This window comes from Aaosphaeria arxii, assembly GCF_010015735.1.
Source record: "Aaosphaeria arxii CBS 175.79 unplaced genomic scaffold BU24scaffold_3, whole genome shotgun sequence".
Lineage (NCBI taxonomy): Eukaryota > Fungi > Ascomycota > Dothideomycetes > Pleosporales > Aaosphaeria > Aaosphaeria arxii.
In genome coordinates this window covers 1,085,819-1,098,813 of record NW_022983476.1, presented here as the reverse complement: position 1 = coordinate 1,098,813, position 12,995 = coordinate 1,085,819, and the positions used below count along the sequence as shown (strand labels likewise).

At 51.0% G+C, this 12,995-nt stretch overlaps 5 protein-coding genes across 5 annotated transcripts; 3 read left to right on the top strand and 2 right to left on the bottom strand.

Annotated features, from left to right (window-relative positions):
* The first annotated feature begins 396 nt into the window (after positions 1 to 396).
* BU24DRAFT_146368 (uncharacterized protein) lies at positions 397 to 3,078 on the top strand. The gene has a single exon (XM_033521198.1). It carries the CDS (start codon positions 711 to 713, stop codon positions 2,997 to 2,999), a length of 2,289 nt encoding a protein of 762 aa, XP_033385566.1. The 5' UTR covers positions 397 to 710; the 3' UTR covers positions 3,000 to 3,078.
* Positions 3,079 to 3,651: 573 nt separating this feature from the next.
* BU24DRAFT_366867 (2-methylcitrate dehydratase) lies at positions 3,652 to 5,621 on the bottom strand. The gene is made up of 3 exons (XM_033524328.1): positions 5,225 to 5,621; positions 4,207 to 5,169; positions 3,652 to 4,154 (listed from the first exon to the last, which is right to left on the bottom strand). The coding sequence occupies exons 1-3, from the start codon at positions 5,492 to 5,494 to the stop codon at positions 3,741 to 3,743; spliced, it is 1,647 nt and encodes a 548-aa protein (XP_033385565.1). The 5' UTR covers positions 5,495 to 5,621; the 3' UTR covers positions 3,652 to 3,740.
* An 869-nt stretch (positions 5,622 to 6,490) lies between these two features.
* On the bottom strand, positions 6,491 to 7,416 carry BU24DRAFT_460299 (actin-related protein-like protein 2/3 complex subunit 4; the record flags this gene model as incomplete). The annotated part of the gene is made up of 5 exons (XM_033531811.1): positions 6,491 to 6,499; positions 6,551 to 6,595; positions 6,648 to 6,773; positions 6,829 to 7,155; positions 7,390 to 7,416. The coding sequence occupies 5 exons, from the start codon at positions 7,414 to 7,416 to the stop codon at positions 6,491 to 6,493; spliced, it is 534 nt and encodes a 177-aa protein (XP_033385564.1).
* Positions 7,417 to 7,433: 17 nt separating this feature from the next.
* On the top strand, positions 7,434 to 9,738 carry BU24DRAFT_366861 (cysteine proteinase). Its single transcript, XM_033524327.1, has 4 exons — positions 7,434 to 7,549; positions 7,609 to 8,023; positions 8,075 to 9,306; positions 9,356 to 9,738. Exons 1-4 carry the CDS (start codon positions 7,534 to 7,536, stop codon positions 9,436 to 9,438), a joined length of 1,746 nt encoding a protein of 581 aa, XP_033385563.1. The 5' UTR covers positions 7,434 to 7,533; the 3' UTR covers positions 9,439 to 9,738.
* A 354-nt stretch (positions 9,739 to 10,092) lies between these two features.
* On the top strand, positions 10,093 to 12,719 carry BU24DRAFT_366858 (uncharacterized protein; the record flags this gene model as incomplete). Its single annotated transcript, XM_033524326.1, has 6 exons — positions 10,093 to 10,111; positions 10,183 to 10,219; positions 10,275 to 10,415; positions 10,475 to 10,609; positions 10,665 to 11,148; positions 11,261 to 12,719. The coding sequence occupies 6 exons, from the start codon at positions 10,093 to 10,095 to the stop codon at positions 12,602 to 12,604; spliced, it is 2,160 nt and encodes a 719-aa protein (XP_033385562.1). The 3' UTR covers positions 12,605 to 12,719.
* Positions 12,720 to 12,995: the final 276 nt, after the last annotated feature.

Here is a 12,995-nt window from a genome sequence, read left to right as displayed (position 1 = left end):
GTCGTTAAGTACGGGCTATGCAGCGGCCAGCCTGTGCTTCCCGTGGTGCTGGGCTATGATCGGATCAGTGCTCAATGTGCGCGCCAATCATAGGGCCCTTTGGTCCAAGTTTCGAAAAGGGACGAACACCCTTCATCTTCATTAGTCTTACAACTGAACGCGTAACGGAACCAGCCCAGCCCAGCCACGACAACGGCATCATGTTTGACGTTCGGAGCTCAGTCCTGAAAACCTCAAAAAGAAATGAAATGCGGATCGTGCTTAGTGACCAGTTCCAACTTCATGATATCTCTCCCCATAGGTTGGCAGGTTGAATGTTTTGCATCTCAGCTCGCAAGAGACTCCGCAAATGTGTGCTGCATATGTATGTACAGAAACTACTCGTATAGGCAATCCAGGTCCCATAACCATCCGAGCTTATTGCTGACAGCCCCGAGGAAAGGCCTCGCTAGTAATTAAGGCAGACACCAGACGAGATGGGACGTGATGGCGTCCGTTTAAGCACCCAACCTTGCCCTAACGACGAATGATGTCCGGGTGTGGCATAGCATGGGGGCACTGCTTGATTTCGAACACCACTTTTAGCCCCCAAGCTCGACAATGGCAGCCTGATAGTCGTACATAAGGCCGGCAGAGACACTAATACATAAAAAATGCTTGTTGACATTCATTGCTCTTCGCCTTGATACTCCATCAACATCATCACGAAAATGGATTCACAGCAGTTGAATGATGCGAAGCTGCAGCCAGATCCGCTCTTCTCCCACCCTCCGACTTCGATACGCGCAGGCGCACACGATGAGAGTCAATTCGCACCACAGACTGAAACCAACCCATTAGAAGTACGCTCAGCTTCGTCTGTTCAAGCTACCCCAGATTATCTAAACCGTGGAGATCCTTTCAAACAGCATACACAACATGGAGATGAACCGCCTCCGCCGTATGAACTCCAAGATCCATCAAACGCCCCAGCTTCTGCAGATCCAATTGAGTATGCCTTGAGGAATCATCCGTATCCGGCCGTTGCCGGACAGCAGAGACTCCCGCTGAGTCGAGGTCAATCAATGGCAAGTCAGAGTTCGAATTCCACAATTGCGAATTCGTTAGTACCATCGCCGCTCCATGTTATACCTGCACGAGCACCATCAAGTTCAAGGGCACCGGAACCAGCTCAAGCGTTCTCTTCAGCGAAGGCTCGCGAGGCTGGCTTCGAAATCGAGCCAGATCACAGAACACCCCAAATGTCTAGCTCAATGTCAAGCTCGACCATCAGTGCCAGCAGTCTCCCTAGGATAACGATTCTTTCTTCCACAGAAGCCCTCCAACATACCCGAGAACCAGGAAAACTCACTGCTTACTTGATACCATTTCCCAAACCACGACTAAAGGATGTGCAACCAGGAGGAGTCCCCGATCGATTCCTCGTCTTCACGCCGCTGCCACCACCACTTGCTAAGCCAGCTCCGGGGGAGAAGGAGAATGGCTGGCGGAAGACTCGACGACAGTGGCAAGAAGACACCAGAAAAGGCCTGATGAGGAACGCCTCACTGGCTACTTGGGCTGGGATGAAAGCGAAATCTTCCAAGCTCCTTACCAAGAGCGTAGACTTGACTCGTTCCTCGAATGTCGAGTTCTTGGATAGAGTCGCTGCTGACTCGATTGCGTCTGTAAATGTGGACGAGACATCCGCATCCGCCTCGTCGAGGGGCATACCTGAACCCACCCAGGGCGCTGTTGAATTGCCTTCCCCCGTGCCCACTGCGGCTCCACACGGAGTCGCCGAGCTCGAATCACCACTTCATCCTTCCATGCACGCAGGCATTGCGGAATTGGAATCACCAAGCAACGACGCTATACCAGCAGGCGTGGCCGAACTTCCAACCCCCATAGGACCGCAGGAAAAGATAGCCTCTCAGAATGCATTACCACCATCATCCATCATATCTCCAATGCGAACAGGAACGACTGCCAGAGCCCCACCCCCACCAGCCGTGATCTCGCCAATGTCCACAGGATCTTCATATCGCTCTACAACTTCCGACTCATCCACTCAAATCGGATCCCCAGCACCTAGCAGATCGTCAAGCATCCCAATGCCAGCAGGAGGAGCCGTAGAGCTCGATGCCCCGGTACCTTCCGCCGCGCAAATCGGCCGCATCGAACTCGACACGACTCCATCCTCCACCGCAACCACACGTACCGATTCCATCAACTCCCAAGAAAAAGAAAAGGAGAGGGAAAAGATCCTCGACCAACTAACTCTAATCTACCCCCCCTCCATCGCCCTCCCGCCCACAGAAATCCGCAAAGAGTTCCTCGACTCCCTCACCCGGCTCGGCGACCGCTCCCGCAAAGACGCCTACAAGGCCTCCGCGATTCTCCCCATCGCCGCGACACTCGATGCCTCTCTCATCGTCACGCTCGGCAGCCTGTCCGAGGTGTCCGGCATGTGGGCCTACAACTCGTTCCTCGGCGCGAAGGTCAGCAGGAAGCTCGTCCGGGGCATCGAGATCGGCGGCCGGGATCCCTCCACGCCGGACCTTTCCGCCGCACAGGTATCCAAGACGCCGCTCTGGAAGAAGACGCTCACGAAGGCGCAGGGCAAGGAGAAGGAGAGGGAGAAGACGGACGAGGAGAGGAGCATCGAGCTGTGCATGCAGGAGAGCGCGCAGGTTGAGATTCTGAGACGGTATCTAGAGCTTGCGTGCTTGGAGGCCGACTTCCACATGTTTCCGCAAATCGAGGCGGCGGCGGGAGATGTGAGCGAGGGGACGGTGCTGGAAGCGATTGGGTGGCGGCCTACGAGGAGACAGGGCAGGGATTTGGAGTATGAAATGAAGGAGAAGGTTACGACGACGTTGACGCCTGAGCAGGATGAGCAGTGGCAGAGGAAGGAGGCGAAGGCGGATGTGAAGAAGTTGTTTAAGAAGGGGGCGGTGGAGTGGGCGGCGTGGTGTAAAGCGTTTAATAAGGACCCCGAGGGTGCTTTGAGGAAGTAATCGAATATATGTTTAGTGTAGACGTGTAGAATATAACACAATCTGGTTCGATAGACCGATCAATACGCGTATGTTTAGCTCAATTCTTCCACAAATAATAGTGCTACCAGTAAAGCTTCCTACAATTACTATTAGGCCCTCAGCACCCCTGAACAGCAGTTTCCATATCAGAAATCCGATATTGCTTCCAAGATTTGGTAGTTGCGATGCAAAAGCCCATCAGGATATCAAGCAGCCCTGCACAAAGGGTGGCAATGTTAATGATCTCGCATGCGCCATTTCACAGCTAGAATTGACTAACAAAGCACCGAAGGAATACCGAAATCTGCCGTCAATCAAAGGATATTTCCAATGTGCAAATGGCACCTAAGAATTCTTCTTTTGCCAGACTGGCATATGGTCAATACAAGGACGATCAAAGATTGAGAACTTATGGAACCTGTACTATGGTGTAGACTGCACTGTGACGTTGATTCTCTGATTGCAATTGACGGATGTCAAGGGATCTAACGATTGAAACTTTGAAATACTTTGGGGCATTCCTTCCTAAAGTTAGGAGTACTCATGGCGTACGAATAGGAAATCCTGTTAAACTAGGTAGAGTAATTCTCGCATGAGGGTCACACTTCACGGCAATGCATGTAGATATGGTCATGTAAGAACACTTTTTGATCGTGATACGTAACAGTCAGAACGTCATCTAAAGTCTACCTAGGACTCCACATGAGTTTAATTAGAAATCTAGTTTTTAACGTAAAGGTCGACATATTGGTCAATGTCCATATTGTCGAGCGCCTTGGTATCCTGGGCGAGGCTGACGAGCTTGTCGACGTGCTCGGCGGGGTAGTGAGGACCGAGATGCCTCTTGTACTTGGTGAGGATCTCTGGCTTAGCCTCTTCACGTCGCCAGCGGTGGCCAAGAGGAGCCTCGACAACCTCCTCCTCGAGGACAGTGCCATCCTTGAGGGTGACGGTAAGGGCGTTGGAGATGGTGCGCTTCGCGGGGTCATGGTAATCCGCGGTGAACTGGGGGTCTTCCACACAGCTGATGCGCTGGCGGAGGGACTCTACGAGCTGTGAAGTGGCAGCCTCGCTGTCATCGGGGTAGTCGGTGGCCTCGAGGCGGTTGAAGACGAACATAGTGGAGACCATGTACTGTACAACGCATTAGTTGTGCCAATTTGTATACTCTGATGTACAATCTTACCTGGACGCAGTGGTCACGATCAGCGAAGTTCTCCATGGGCTTGAACTGCTTGTCAATGATGCGGATGCAAGCCTCGTGTGTGCGGTTAACAACACCCTCGATGTCCTCAGCGGACTTGCCCATGGCCTTCAACTTCTTGTTGAGACGCTGAGCAGCCTCAACAGCGGTCTGGGAGTGGAACTCAGCTGGGTATGAGACCTTGAAGAGGACGTTCTCCATGACATAGCTACCGTAGCCTCGCTGGAACTGGAACGGCTTGCCGCCGAAGTTGACGTCGTAGAAACCCCAGGTGGGGGCAGAGAGGACGGTTGGGAGACCAGGCTCGCCCTTGAGAACCTTCAAGGCAAGGTCGACGGCCTTCTGGCAAGCATCACCAGCAGCCCAGGACTTTCGGGACATGGTGTTGGGAGAGTGTCTGTAGGTCCTCATGGACTGGCCGTCAACCCAAGCTTGAGAGATAGCGTCGCGAGTCTGGGCCTCGTTGAGACCGAGCATCTTAGACACAACAGCAGTAGAGGCAAGCTTGACAAGCACGACGTGGTCCAAGCCAACCTTGTTGAAAGAGTTCTCCAGAGCCATTACACCCTGAATCTCGTGTGCCCTGATCATAGCCTCAAGCACATCCCTGACCTTGAAGACCTTGCCGTTTCCAAGATTTCCTCCAGCCTTGTTTGTTCGGGTAATCCAGTCAGCAGTTGCGAGAATAGCACCCAAGTTGTCGGAGGGGTGACCCCACTCGGCCGCCAACCAGCAGTCATTGAAGTCCAACCAACGGATCATGGCACCGATATTGAAGGCACCTAGGATAGGGTCGAGCTGGTAGTTTGTTCCGGGTACTTTGGTACCATTGGGGACAACGGTGCCCTCAACAACAGGGCCGAGGATGTTCCTGCATTGCTCGAACTCGAGAGCCTTGAGACCACAGCCAAGGGTGTCGAGGAATACCCAGCGAGCGGTGTCGAACTACGTATATTTGATCAGTCATTTACGATGCCATTGTGTTCAATCAAATACCCACTGCGAGCTCTGAGTCGATTGGGGTGTTGTGGATGTAGCTTGCGATGTCCTTGATCTCGGGATCATACTCCCGCTTGCTAGGGACCGGCGGGGCAGCGCTCTTGAGGGAAGACATTGTCGAGAATGGAGCTGCAACAGCAGTGCGAGTAGGAATCGGTGTAGAAAGAGTAGATCGGAATGCAATTGGCCTGATTGCTCTGGAAGTGATGGTTGACCGCTGTCGAAGGGTCCTGGATGCGGTGCTGCACAGGTTGCGACTGAAGGCCGACATTGTTTAAGTTAGCTTTTGCCGTACCCTGACGACCTCAATGCAGCTTTTGAAAAGGAAGGAGGGAATTGCCGTACGGGTTTTATTTGAGGCGATACTGGCTTTTGAGTGGCCTGGCTGAATAGAAACTGTGGTAGCACGGAGGGGAATTTCTACAAGCCGCAGACAACCGAGGTCTGAGGGGTGCAGATATCCGACAGACCGACTAGCTAGCCCGACTCTAAGCTCCTGGGACTTATAGTTGTTCAGACTGTTATTTAGAAAATATAATTCTGCAAGGGAAACATTAAGAACATCTACTAGTTGACTAACTAAACTTCATTGCCTCGCCGGAACTGGGGCTGAGGCTCGGAGCGGGATGTTTCTATCGTCCTCATATGATCTAACCTCGCTAGACTTCATCCAAGGCTGTATCCAACATTCACAAGCACTGTTATATTACCCCGCATTAGTTTACCAAGTCGTATGTAGCGGAATCGATCGCGCACATGGAAAGTTACTCTACATATCCCGTGAATCAAGATCACCCCGAAGCGCCAAGAGCTAGGCCGGAGGTACAATGTCGGAATGGAGTGTTGAATGAGGATGCTTTGGGCTTCTCGATAATTAACCTACCCAGCTCTATCGTCACATTCCTTCCACTGCAGACACAACCAAAAGCATCAATTACTTCCACGCTTACGCCAATCACCACTTTTGCCAATTATCACAATGGACCATAGGGGTAACAAATCCCCACCAAGAAGACGTATCAACGTTGTCTGGCTACTATTCCGGGAGCTTGAAATTGACGAATGTATTGTGTTCACATAGGTATCAGCGCTTTCATTGTCCTCCTAAGATTCTGTACGGGTTGCGGCACGACTTTGCCGGCTCCTAGGTTTGCTCTATCGGGTTTATACTTCAGGCCCATCCCTTTGAGCTCTCGATGGTCTGTACGTCGAAATCTCCCGCTCGTGGATGTAGCCTTTTCTAAAATCATCATCGCATGCAACGGCTTTAATCAAACTGCGTTCCTGTGAGCATACTAATGATGAAAGTTGACCATATTGTACTTACTGGTGTGAGGAACGATTCGGCCACAAAACGGGCTCGTGCATTGAGCTGGCATTGTTAGCATTGTCCTCGTTTGCGCCAGGGGGGTGCATCAACATACGAAAAGCTTCATCTCCGAGATCTCCTTATCAACCTCTTCCATGAATTGGATAATGAAATCAACAAGTTTGTGCTTTAACATCTCCTCTGTGTGGAAGTTTGTTACCAAAAAGGAGATATCATAACCCTGGTGCTATTGTTAGCCATTGTATCAAGTCCGCGACTGCCCGGCTGCTGTGTACCTTGACTGGCTTCCGCCGGAGGATGAAGAATGCCTCAGCTCGCTGAGTCAAGAAGCGCGTGAACTTATGAACCAAGATATGTTCGATTTCATCGGCCTGCTTGATCTTTATGCTAATTCGCACACTGTTGATACTTGGCTCAATAAAGACCTTCTCATTTTCGTTCCTTGATACCGTGAGCGGGTTTAGGAGTACCTCCGGTGAGCTTGCAGCTTCGATCTCGGGAACGTTATGCCTCTCGGAGGCTTGAGATGCGAAGTTCGAGAGGGAGAGGGCGGCGGTCAGCGACGAGCGTACGCATTGTAGGTAAGGTCGGAGGGATTGAGACTATCCGGTATCAGCGTGCTTCGACATTCTGGAGCAAAAGAAGGCTCGGAGGGGTCTCACCATATTTGCTGGAGCTTCAAATGTAGCCCGAGCTCGATTCGAAAGGTACTGGTAGCTTGAAGCGACTTATCCCCTTCCAATATGCCAGTTTCAGGCACCACGTCGTGGCGGGGGAAGATTGAAGCTGGGATCAGCGGCGGAAGCAGTGGCGCTAGTGGCCTCGGCGCGACTGACGTTCCGATTGTTTCGATGGACTGCCATTTCGCAACACATTCGCCCCACGAGCCACCTTAAATACTCCAGCTTCACCTTCCTTTCCCTCGACACTGATCTTGATAGACAACTGATTGCATCGTCGAGATCATCATCGAATTCATCATGGCTGCTATACCAGGTTAGTAAGATCGCTCCGATGCCCCGCCAAGAGAGCTCGCTGATAGTTTATAATCATAGTGGTTGTGAAACATCAGGGCAAGAAGTACGATGTTGAGGTCGACCCTACTTCCAACGGCGAGACCTTCAAGTATCAGCTCTTCTCTATGACTGGTGTCGAGCCAGACCGACAGAAAATCCTCGTCAAAGGTGGCCAACTCAAGGATGACGCCGATATGTCCAAGCTCGGTCTTAAGCCCAAACAAACCATCATGATGATGGGTACGCCCTCCGGAGACATGAGCAATATCATCGAGAGACCCAAGGAGAAGATTAGATTCTTGGAGGACATGACCGAGGCCGAAGCTGCGCAGGCTGAGGGTGCTACTCCATCAGGTCTACAGAACTTAGGCAATACTTGCTATATGAACTCTACCCTACAAACTTTGAGATCTATTCCAGAGCTTCAGGAAGAGCTTCTCCGGTATTCCGCAAGGTATGCTCGTAAACGAGAAATATCTCTGACCTCCCATTAACACTTCTTAAGCAACGCCGGATCAAGCTCCGTCAACCAACTTAGCCAGTTTGGGCTCGGCGGCCTCGGTGCGTCGATGGATCTCACTGGTTCCCTCCGCGACTTGTTCAAGCAGATGTCCGAGACTCAGCAAGGTTTCCCGCCGCTCATGTTCCTCAACGCCCTTCGAACGGCTTTCCCACAATTCGCACAGAAAGCAAAGGATGGAAACGGCTATGCACAACAAGATGCCGAAGAAGCATGGTCACAGATTGTTTCTCAGCTTCGCCAGAAACTCAAGATCAAAGATAGTGACTCGGCTGATGATAAAGCACGAGACGTATCCTTCATCGACAGATACATGTCCGGAAGGTTTGAGTCTGTGATGGAGTGCGATGAGCCTGCGGCGAAAGAAGGGGGAGAAGAGCCTGTCCACAGCGAAGACACATTTTTCAAGCTCAATTGTCACATCAATGTTGAGACCAACCATCTTCGCGATGGCTTAACGGCGGGTCTGAAAGAACAGATCGAGAAACGATCAGAGGTCTTAGGAAGGGATGCACTCTATACTAAGACGTCGCGCATAGCGCGTCTTCCGAAATATCTGCCGGTTCATTTTGTTCGATTTGACTGGAGAAGAGACACAAACAAGAAGGCGAAGATCATGCGGAAAGTCACGTTCCCCAAAGAATTGGATGTGGTCGAGTTCTGCACGGAAGACTTGAAGAATCTGTTGATTCCCGTTCGAGACAAGATTCGAGATATCAGGAAAGAAGAGGAGGATGTCGAGCGGGCACGCAAACGACAAAAGCGCATCCGTGCTGGCGAAGAGAATGACACTCCCGCCAGCAGCACCAAAGAACCTCTACAGAAGAAGAAGGAGGCTGAAGAGAAGAAGGCCGCCGGTGCCAAAGCTGCCGAGGATACTGAGATGCCAGACGTTGAGTACAAAACGGAGGCACAGATTGAGGCCGAGCGAGCAGCATCTATTCTTGCCGCCAAGAAGGAGCTTCTGGCCCTTGTCGATCCCAAGCTATCTTCTGATATCGGTGCCAATCAGACTGGGCTCTATGAACTCCGTGGCGTCATCACTCATCAGGGTGCCAGCGCTGACAGTGGACATTACACCTCCTTTGTCAAGAAAGATGCGCCAAAGGACCCATCCTCGGGAAAGCGCAAGGAAGAAGATGGGAAATGGTGGTGGTTTAATGACGATAAGGTCTCTGAGGTCGAGGCTGAGAGAATTGAGACCTTGGCTGGTGGAGGTGAGTGAATCCCCTTTCTCCAACATCTTACAGTGCTAATGGATCGTAGGACAAAGTCATTCGGCACTGATCCTCCTGTACCGTGCCGTTCCCTTGGCCGAGATCGAGGCCGACGAGCAGATGCAAGAGTAGATATAGATACCCCCTCCTAGACAAGGGTGTTTCACACACTTGGAGTACTTTGGAACACATGCAACCTTGGGCAAAAGATTGTATGCGATGTATTGCATGGGTATTGCATGGGTATTGCATGGGTATTGCATTTGCATAGGTCGATGCGGAGTAAAATCCATTAGATCACCAATCTAGATCCCTCAAAAATGCAGCGTCACTGGCATTCGGGAAGTCCTACCTGCAAGCTACCATTGAGTAACTTTTGCATGAACATTTGTGTGAATCTGTCGCGTCTCCATTTCTAACGTTCTTTTGGCCGTCAAATCCTAAGTAGTATCTCTCACGTTCAACCCAGTTCACTTTTCCTCAAACCCCTATCCCGCCTTATATGTTCCCCCCATTAGACGACGTTGGCTGGAATTCGGAGCATCCGCGACTATTCATGTCGATGTCTCTTTCTAGGCGCGTTATTGCGCGTGCGACTGTCGCGTCACGCGCCTAGTTGCCCTTGAGCTTGGTTGACTGAATGCTGCCAAGAACTGGAGATACCTCCAAGTATTTCTCCACGCCCTTCACTTGCGCCGTCACCTCGCCCCAATGCTGTGACGCCTGTTCCTGATCTCCATTCTTGTACGATTCGTTTACTTTCGACGTTATTAAAGCATAGTTGTCATGTTTTACAGTCACGAGGGTATGTTGTGCTCCCCAAGCTCTCTCGTTAAGTGAGCAGCTATAGCAGAAAGCAACGTCTAACTGGCGCAGTATTGACCTCACGCGAGTACGGGGTTGCAGTTGTATGGTAAGGCTTGCTTCATACACGATCTCAATGTCTTTGCAGCTCATTCGAAGCACAGGTTGGTAGCAACCCTAGGCGCCAAATCCAACTCGAAGAAGATCAACCGTAACGCCATCCTCGGAGTCGATGTACCAAAAGCATGTCAAACCATTAGAGATCCGGCCGCACCCATGGCATTGCGTTTACAAGGCAGTTTGTTGTATGTTGCCCTTGCTGCCCTAGTAATGGCCATGTAAGTGAGCTGCTGACATCTGACAGGTACGGAGTATCGCGCGTGTATACCCAACAATGTGGATATGTTCTTGTAGACGCTGAGAGGGCAGACCATTCAATGCGATCAATGGTCAAAGTCATGAAAGACGCAGCAATCGATCTTGAGGCAGGAAAGACAAGGTCAATAGTCGAAGCTCGCAATGAGCAGGATATAATTCACTGACGTATAAGCCAGGCCAGAGCAACTTCTGCTTCAAGACGACCCCTCGTTTCTTCCGGAGCTTATACTTCCACCTCTCGATATGCTCGAAGATCTAGGTCTTGACCCTCCCGAGAAGGCTCGCCGGTCGGGTGAAACTCAATCGCTCACCCCATTTGGGTCACAGCAAAACGTAGCCGAAGGAACTCCGCCAGTGCCCCTTGGCAGGCTTATAATCCCATCTTCTTCGTCTGGAGGACCTGGAGAATTCATGCTACAAGGTGGTGATGAGCCCAGTAGTGTCGGTGCGCGAATAGGACTTCCGGGCCGCGGAATCGATGAGCCATTCCCGGAACCTGAGTTTGATATCGACGAGGACGGAAACCTTATAGAATTCAGCCCGCGAGCCGGTCATTCAGTGACACCTTTTAGGATGGCGGAGTCAGCGTTGCCGAGCGATGCTCCTTTGAGCGCTCGCGTGAGAGTCGACTTTGAGGAAGGACAGGGAAATGCAGCTGCAGTGAGTTGAACTATAAAATTGGCTACAACTTACCTTTACTTTTCATTCACATATACCCTTTATCGCTTTCACTCATCTCCTCCTTTACTTCACCTTTGCTAAATAAACACAGGTTCCCGGTGACCCTATGGACATCGATCTTCCTCAATTCAACGATGACTTGCCTGGACAAGATCTCGAACTACTCAATGACGATACGCCATTGGAGCAGCCTAGAGAAACAATTGCTTCCTCCACTTCATCCTTGGCAGCACCTATGCATCGCAAAAAGCGCACTCGTCGTGTCATTCCTGCCGACAAGAATATGGAGCTTAGGAACAAGGTTCTATCAGATTGGAACGTCAGCTATCTTCAGAACATGAAAGATGCAGCACGCGCCAAGCATATACAACGAGCTTCTACCCAAGCCAAGAGTAATGCTGAACATTATGTGTGGGGCGTAGGTATTGGACGGTCCGGCACCCAAGGATCCGTGACAAAGACCCCATTTGACAGTCTCTATGGCGATAAATTGTTCGAGCTTTTCACAGGCATCAATCGAAAAGCCTTCAAGGGAACTAAGCGCGACCGAGACAGTGGTATCGACGATTACACTCAAGCAGAGTCCCGCCACGTTCGACAAAAGACTGAGGAAGAAGAGATCGGGAGGGCCGCTGAAGATGAGGGAGTACTCGTTCATGACGAAGAGGTCGAACTTCCACGCGAGGCACCCTCTGCCCTAGATGATCAGCAAATGTTCTCAGCTATGCCATGGAACATCAGTGCTTCCATCCGCGGCTCATCGGCCGTCCCTCGCAGTGGTACTGGCACGGGCCCAAGAGGCTCTTCACGGCCCCTTGGAGGACGAATGGTCTCTGCATCTCCACTCCAAGGCCGTGGACAACCAGGAGGACTTCAAGCTCTTCAGGCGTTTAGTGGAGAGGACGACTTCGGTAACATTGGACCAGAGGACTTTGGTATGGGCCCTAGCTCTGACGGTCTCGATCCTGATCCCGAGCCTTTGGTTGCCACGCAGACTTCTATTCGCGTCCGCGAGGCACTTTCTGCTGAAGGTGGCAACTTCCTAAACTTCGTATCTGATGCCCTTGCCGAGAAGCGGATCCATCGTCCAGCGGCTGTGGAGCAACAGGCATGTACTATGGACGAGGTTCTGTTCGAGGAACTACTTCCACCTTTCGAGAACACTAAAGCTATAGCCTGCCAGGGGTTGATGATGGTTCTCACACTCGGTACCAATGGCTTGCTTCATGTGCGTCAGGATCTTGATCTGGGAGAGATCGGCCTTTCTTTGACGGCAAAAGCTCTTGCTATTCAGCGCGAGATGCAAAACCATGATGCAGATGACAATGAAGTCGGTCACTCAATGGAGAATGCGGAGGGGGGAGAAGAGGAAGGTGAGAGCGCAGGAGATGGGTATGATAGTGACGATGACTACAACTCACTCTACGGCGACTAACAACAAATCCCACGCCTCCCAACCATTCACATCGAGATTATATGCTGGATGGGAAAACATACTTCGGCCTTCATGATGGCATGGAGTTTTCGGGTCTAAATCTACAAAGGGTCTTTCTACGATGCTTCTGACATAGTTATCATATGAAGGCTGAGCATAAACATATTCATGCTAATCACAGCAAGGGTCGGCGTGCCCTCGGCTGGTATACGGCCGTTCCAAAACACATATAGATCTGTTCACAAATAAGAATCATGCTCTTCAATGAATCATTACAGTGAAAATTTATTGCAGTCTTTCACTATGCTATACATGACTTTGCTCAGCGTCGTACGACTTAAATCGACAGTGATCCTCTTATGACGAGTAGTGTCAATATATACCGTTTCAA

What these genes read in the sequence shown, in the direction of transcription:
- BU24DRAFT_146368 (XM_033521198.1), top strand. Translation starts at nt 711, where the DNA reads ATGGATTCACAGCAGTTGAATGATGCGAAGCTGCAGCCAGATCCGCTC.
- BU24DRAFT_366861 (XM_033524327.1), top strand. An exon ending in CTTCTCCGGTATTCCGCAAG is followed by an intron (nt 8,024 to 8,074) that starts GTATGCTCGTAA and finishes ACACTTCTTAAG; the next exon opens with CAACGCCGGATCAAGCTCCG. An exon ending in TGAGACCTTGGCTGGTGGAG is followed by an intron (nt 9,307 to 9,355) that starts GTGAGTGAATCC and finishes AATGGATCGTAG; the next exon opens with GACAAAGTCATTCGGCACTG.
- BU24DRAFT_366867 (XM_033524328.1), bottom strand. Translation starts at nt 5,494, where the DNA reads ATGTCGGCCTTCAGTCGCAACCTGTGCAGCACCGCATCCAGGACCCTT. An exon ending in CAATCGACTCAGAGCTCGCA is followed by an intron (nt 5,170 to 5,224) that starts GTGGGTATTTGA and finishes AAATATACGTAG; the next exon opens with TTCGACACCGCTCGCTGGGT. An exon ending in ATCGTGACCACTGCGTCCAG is followed by an intron (nt 4,155 to 4,206) that starts GTAAGATTGTAC and finishes TGCGTTGTACAG; the next exon opens with TACATGGTCTCCACTATGTT.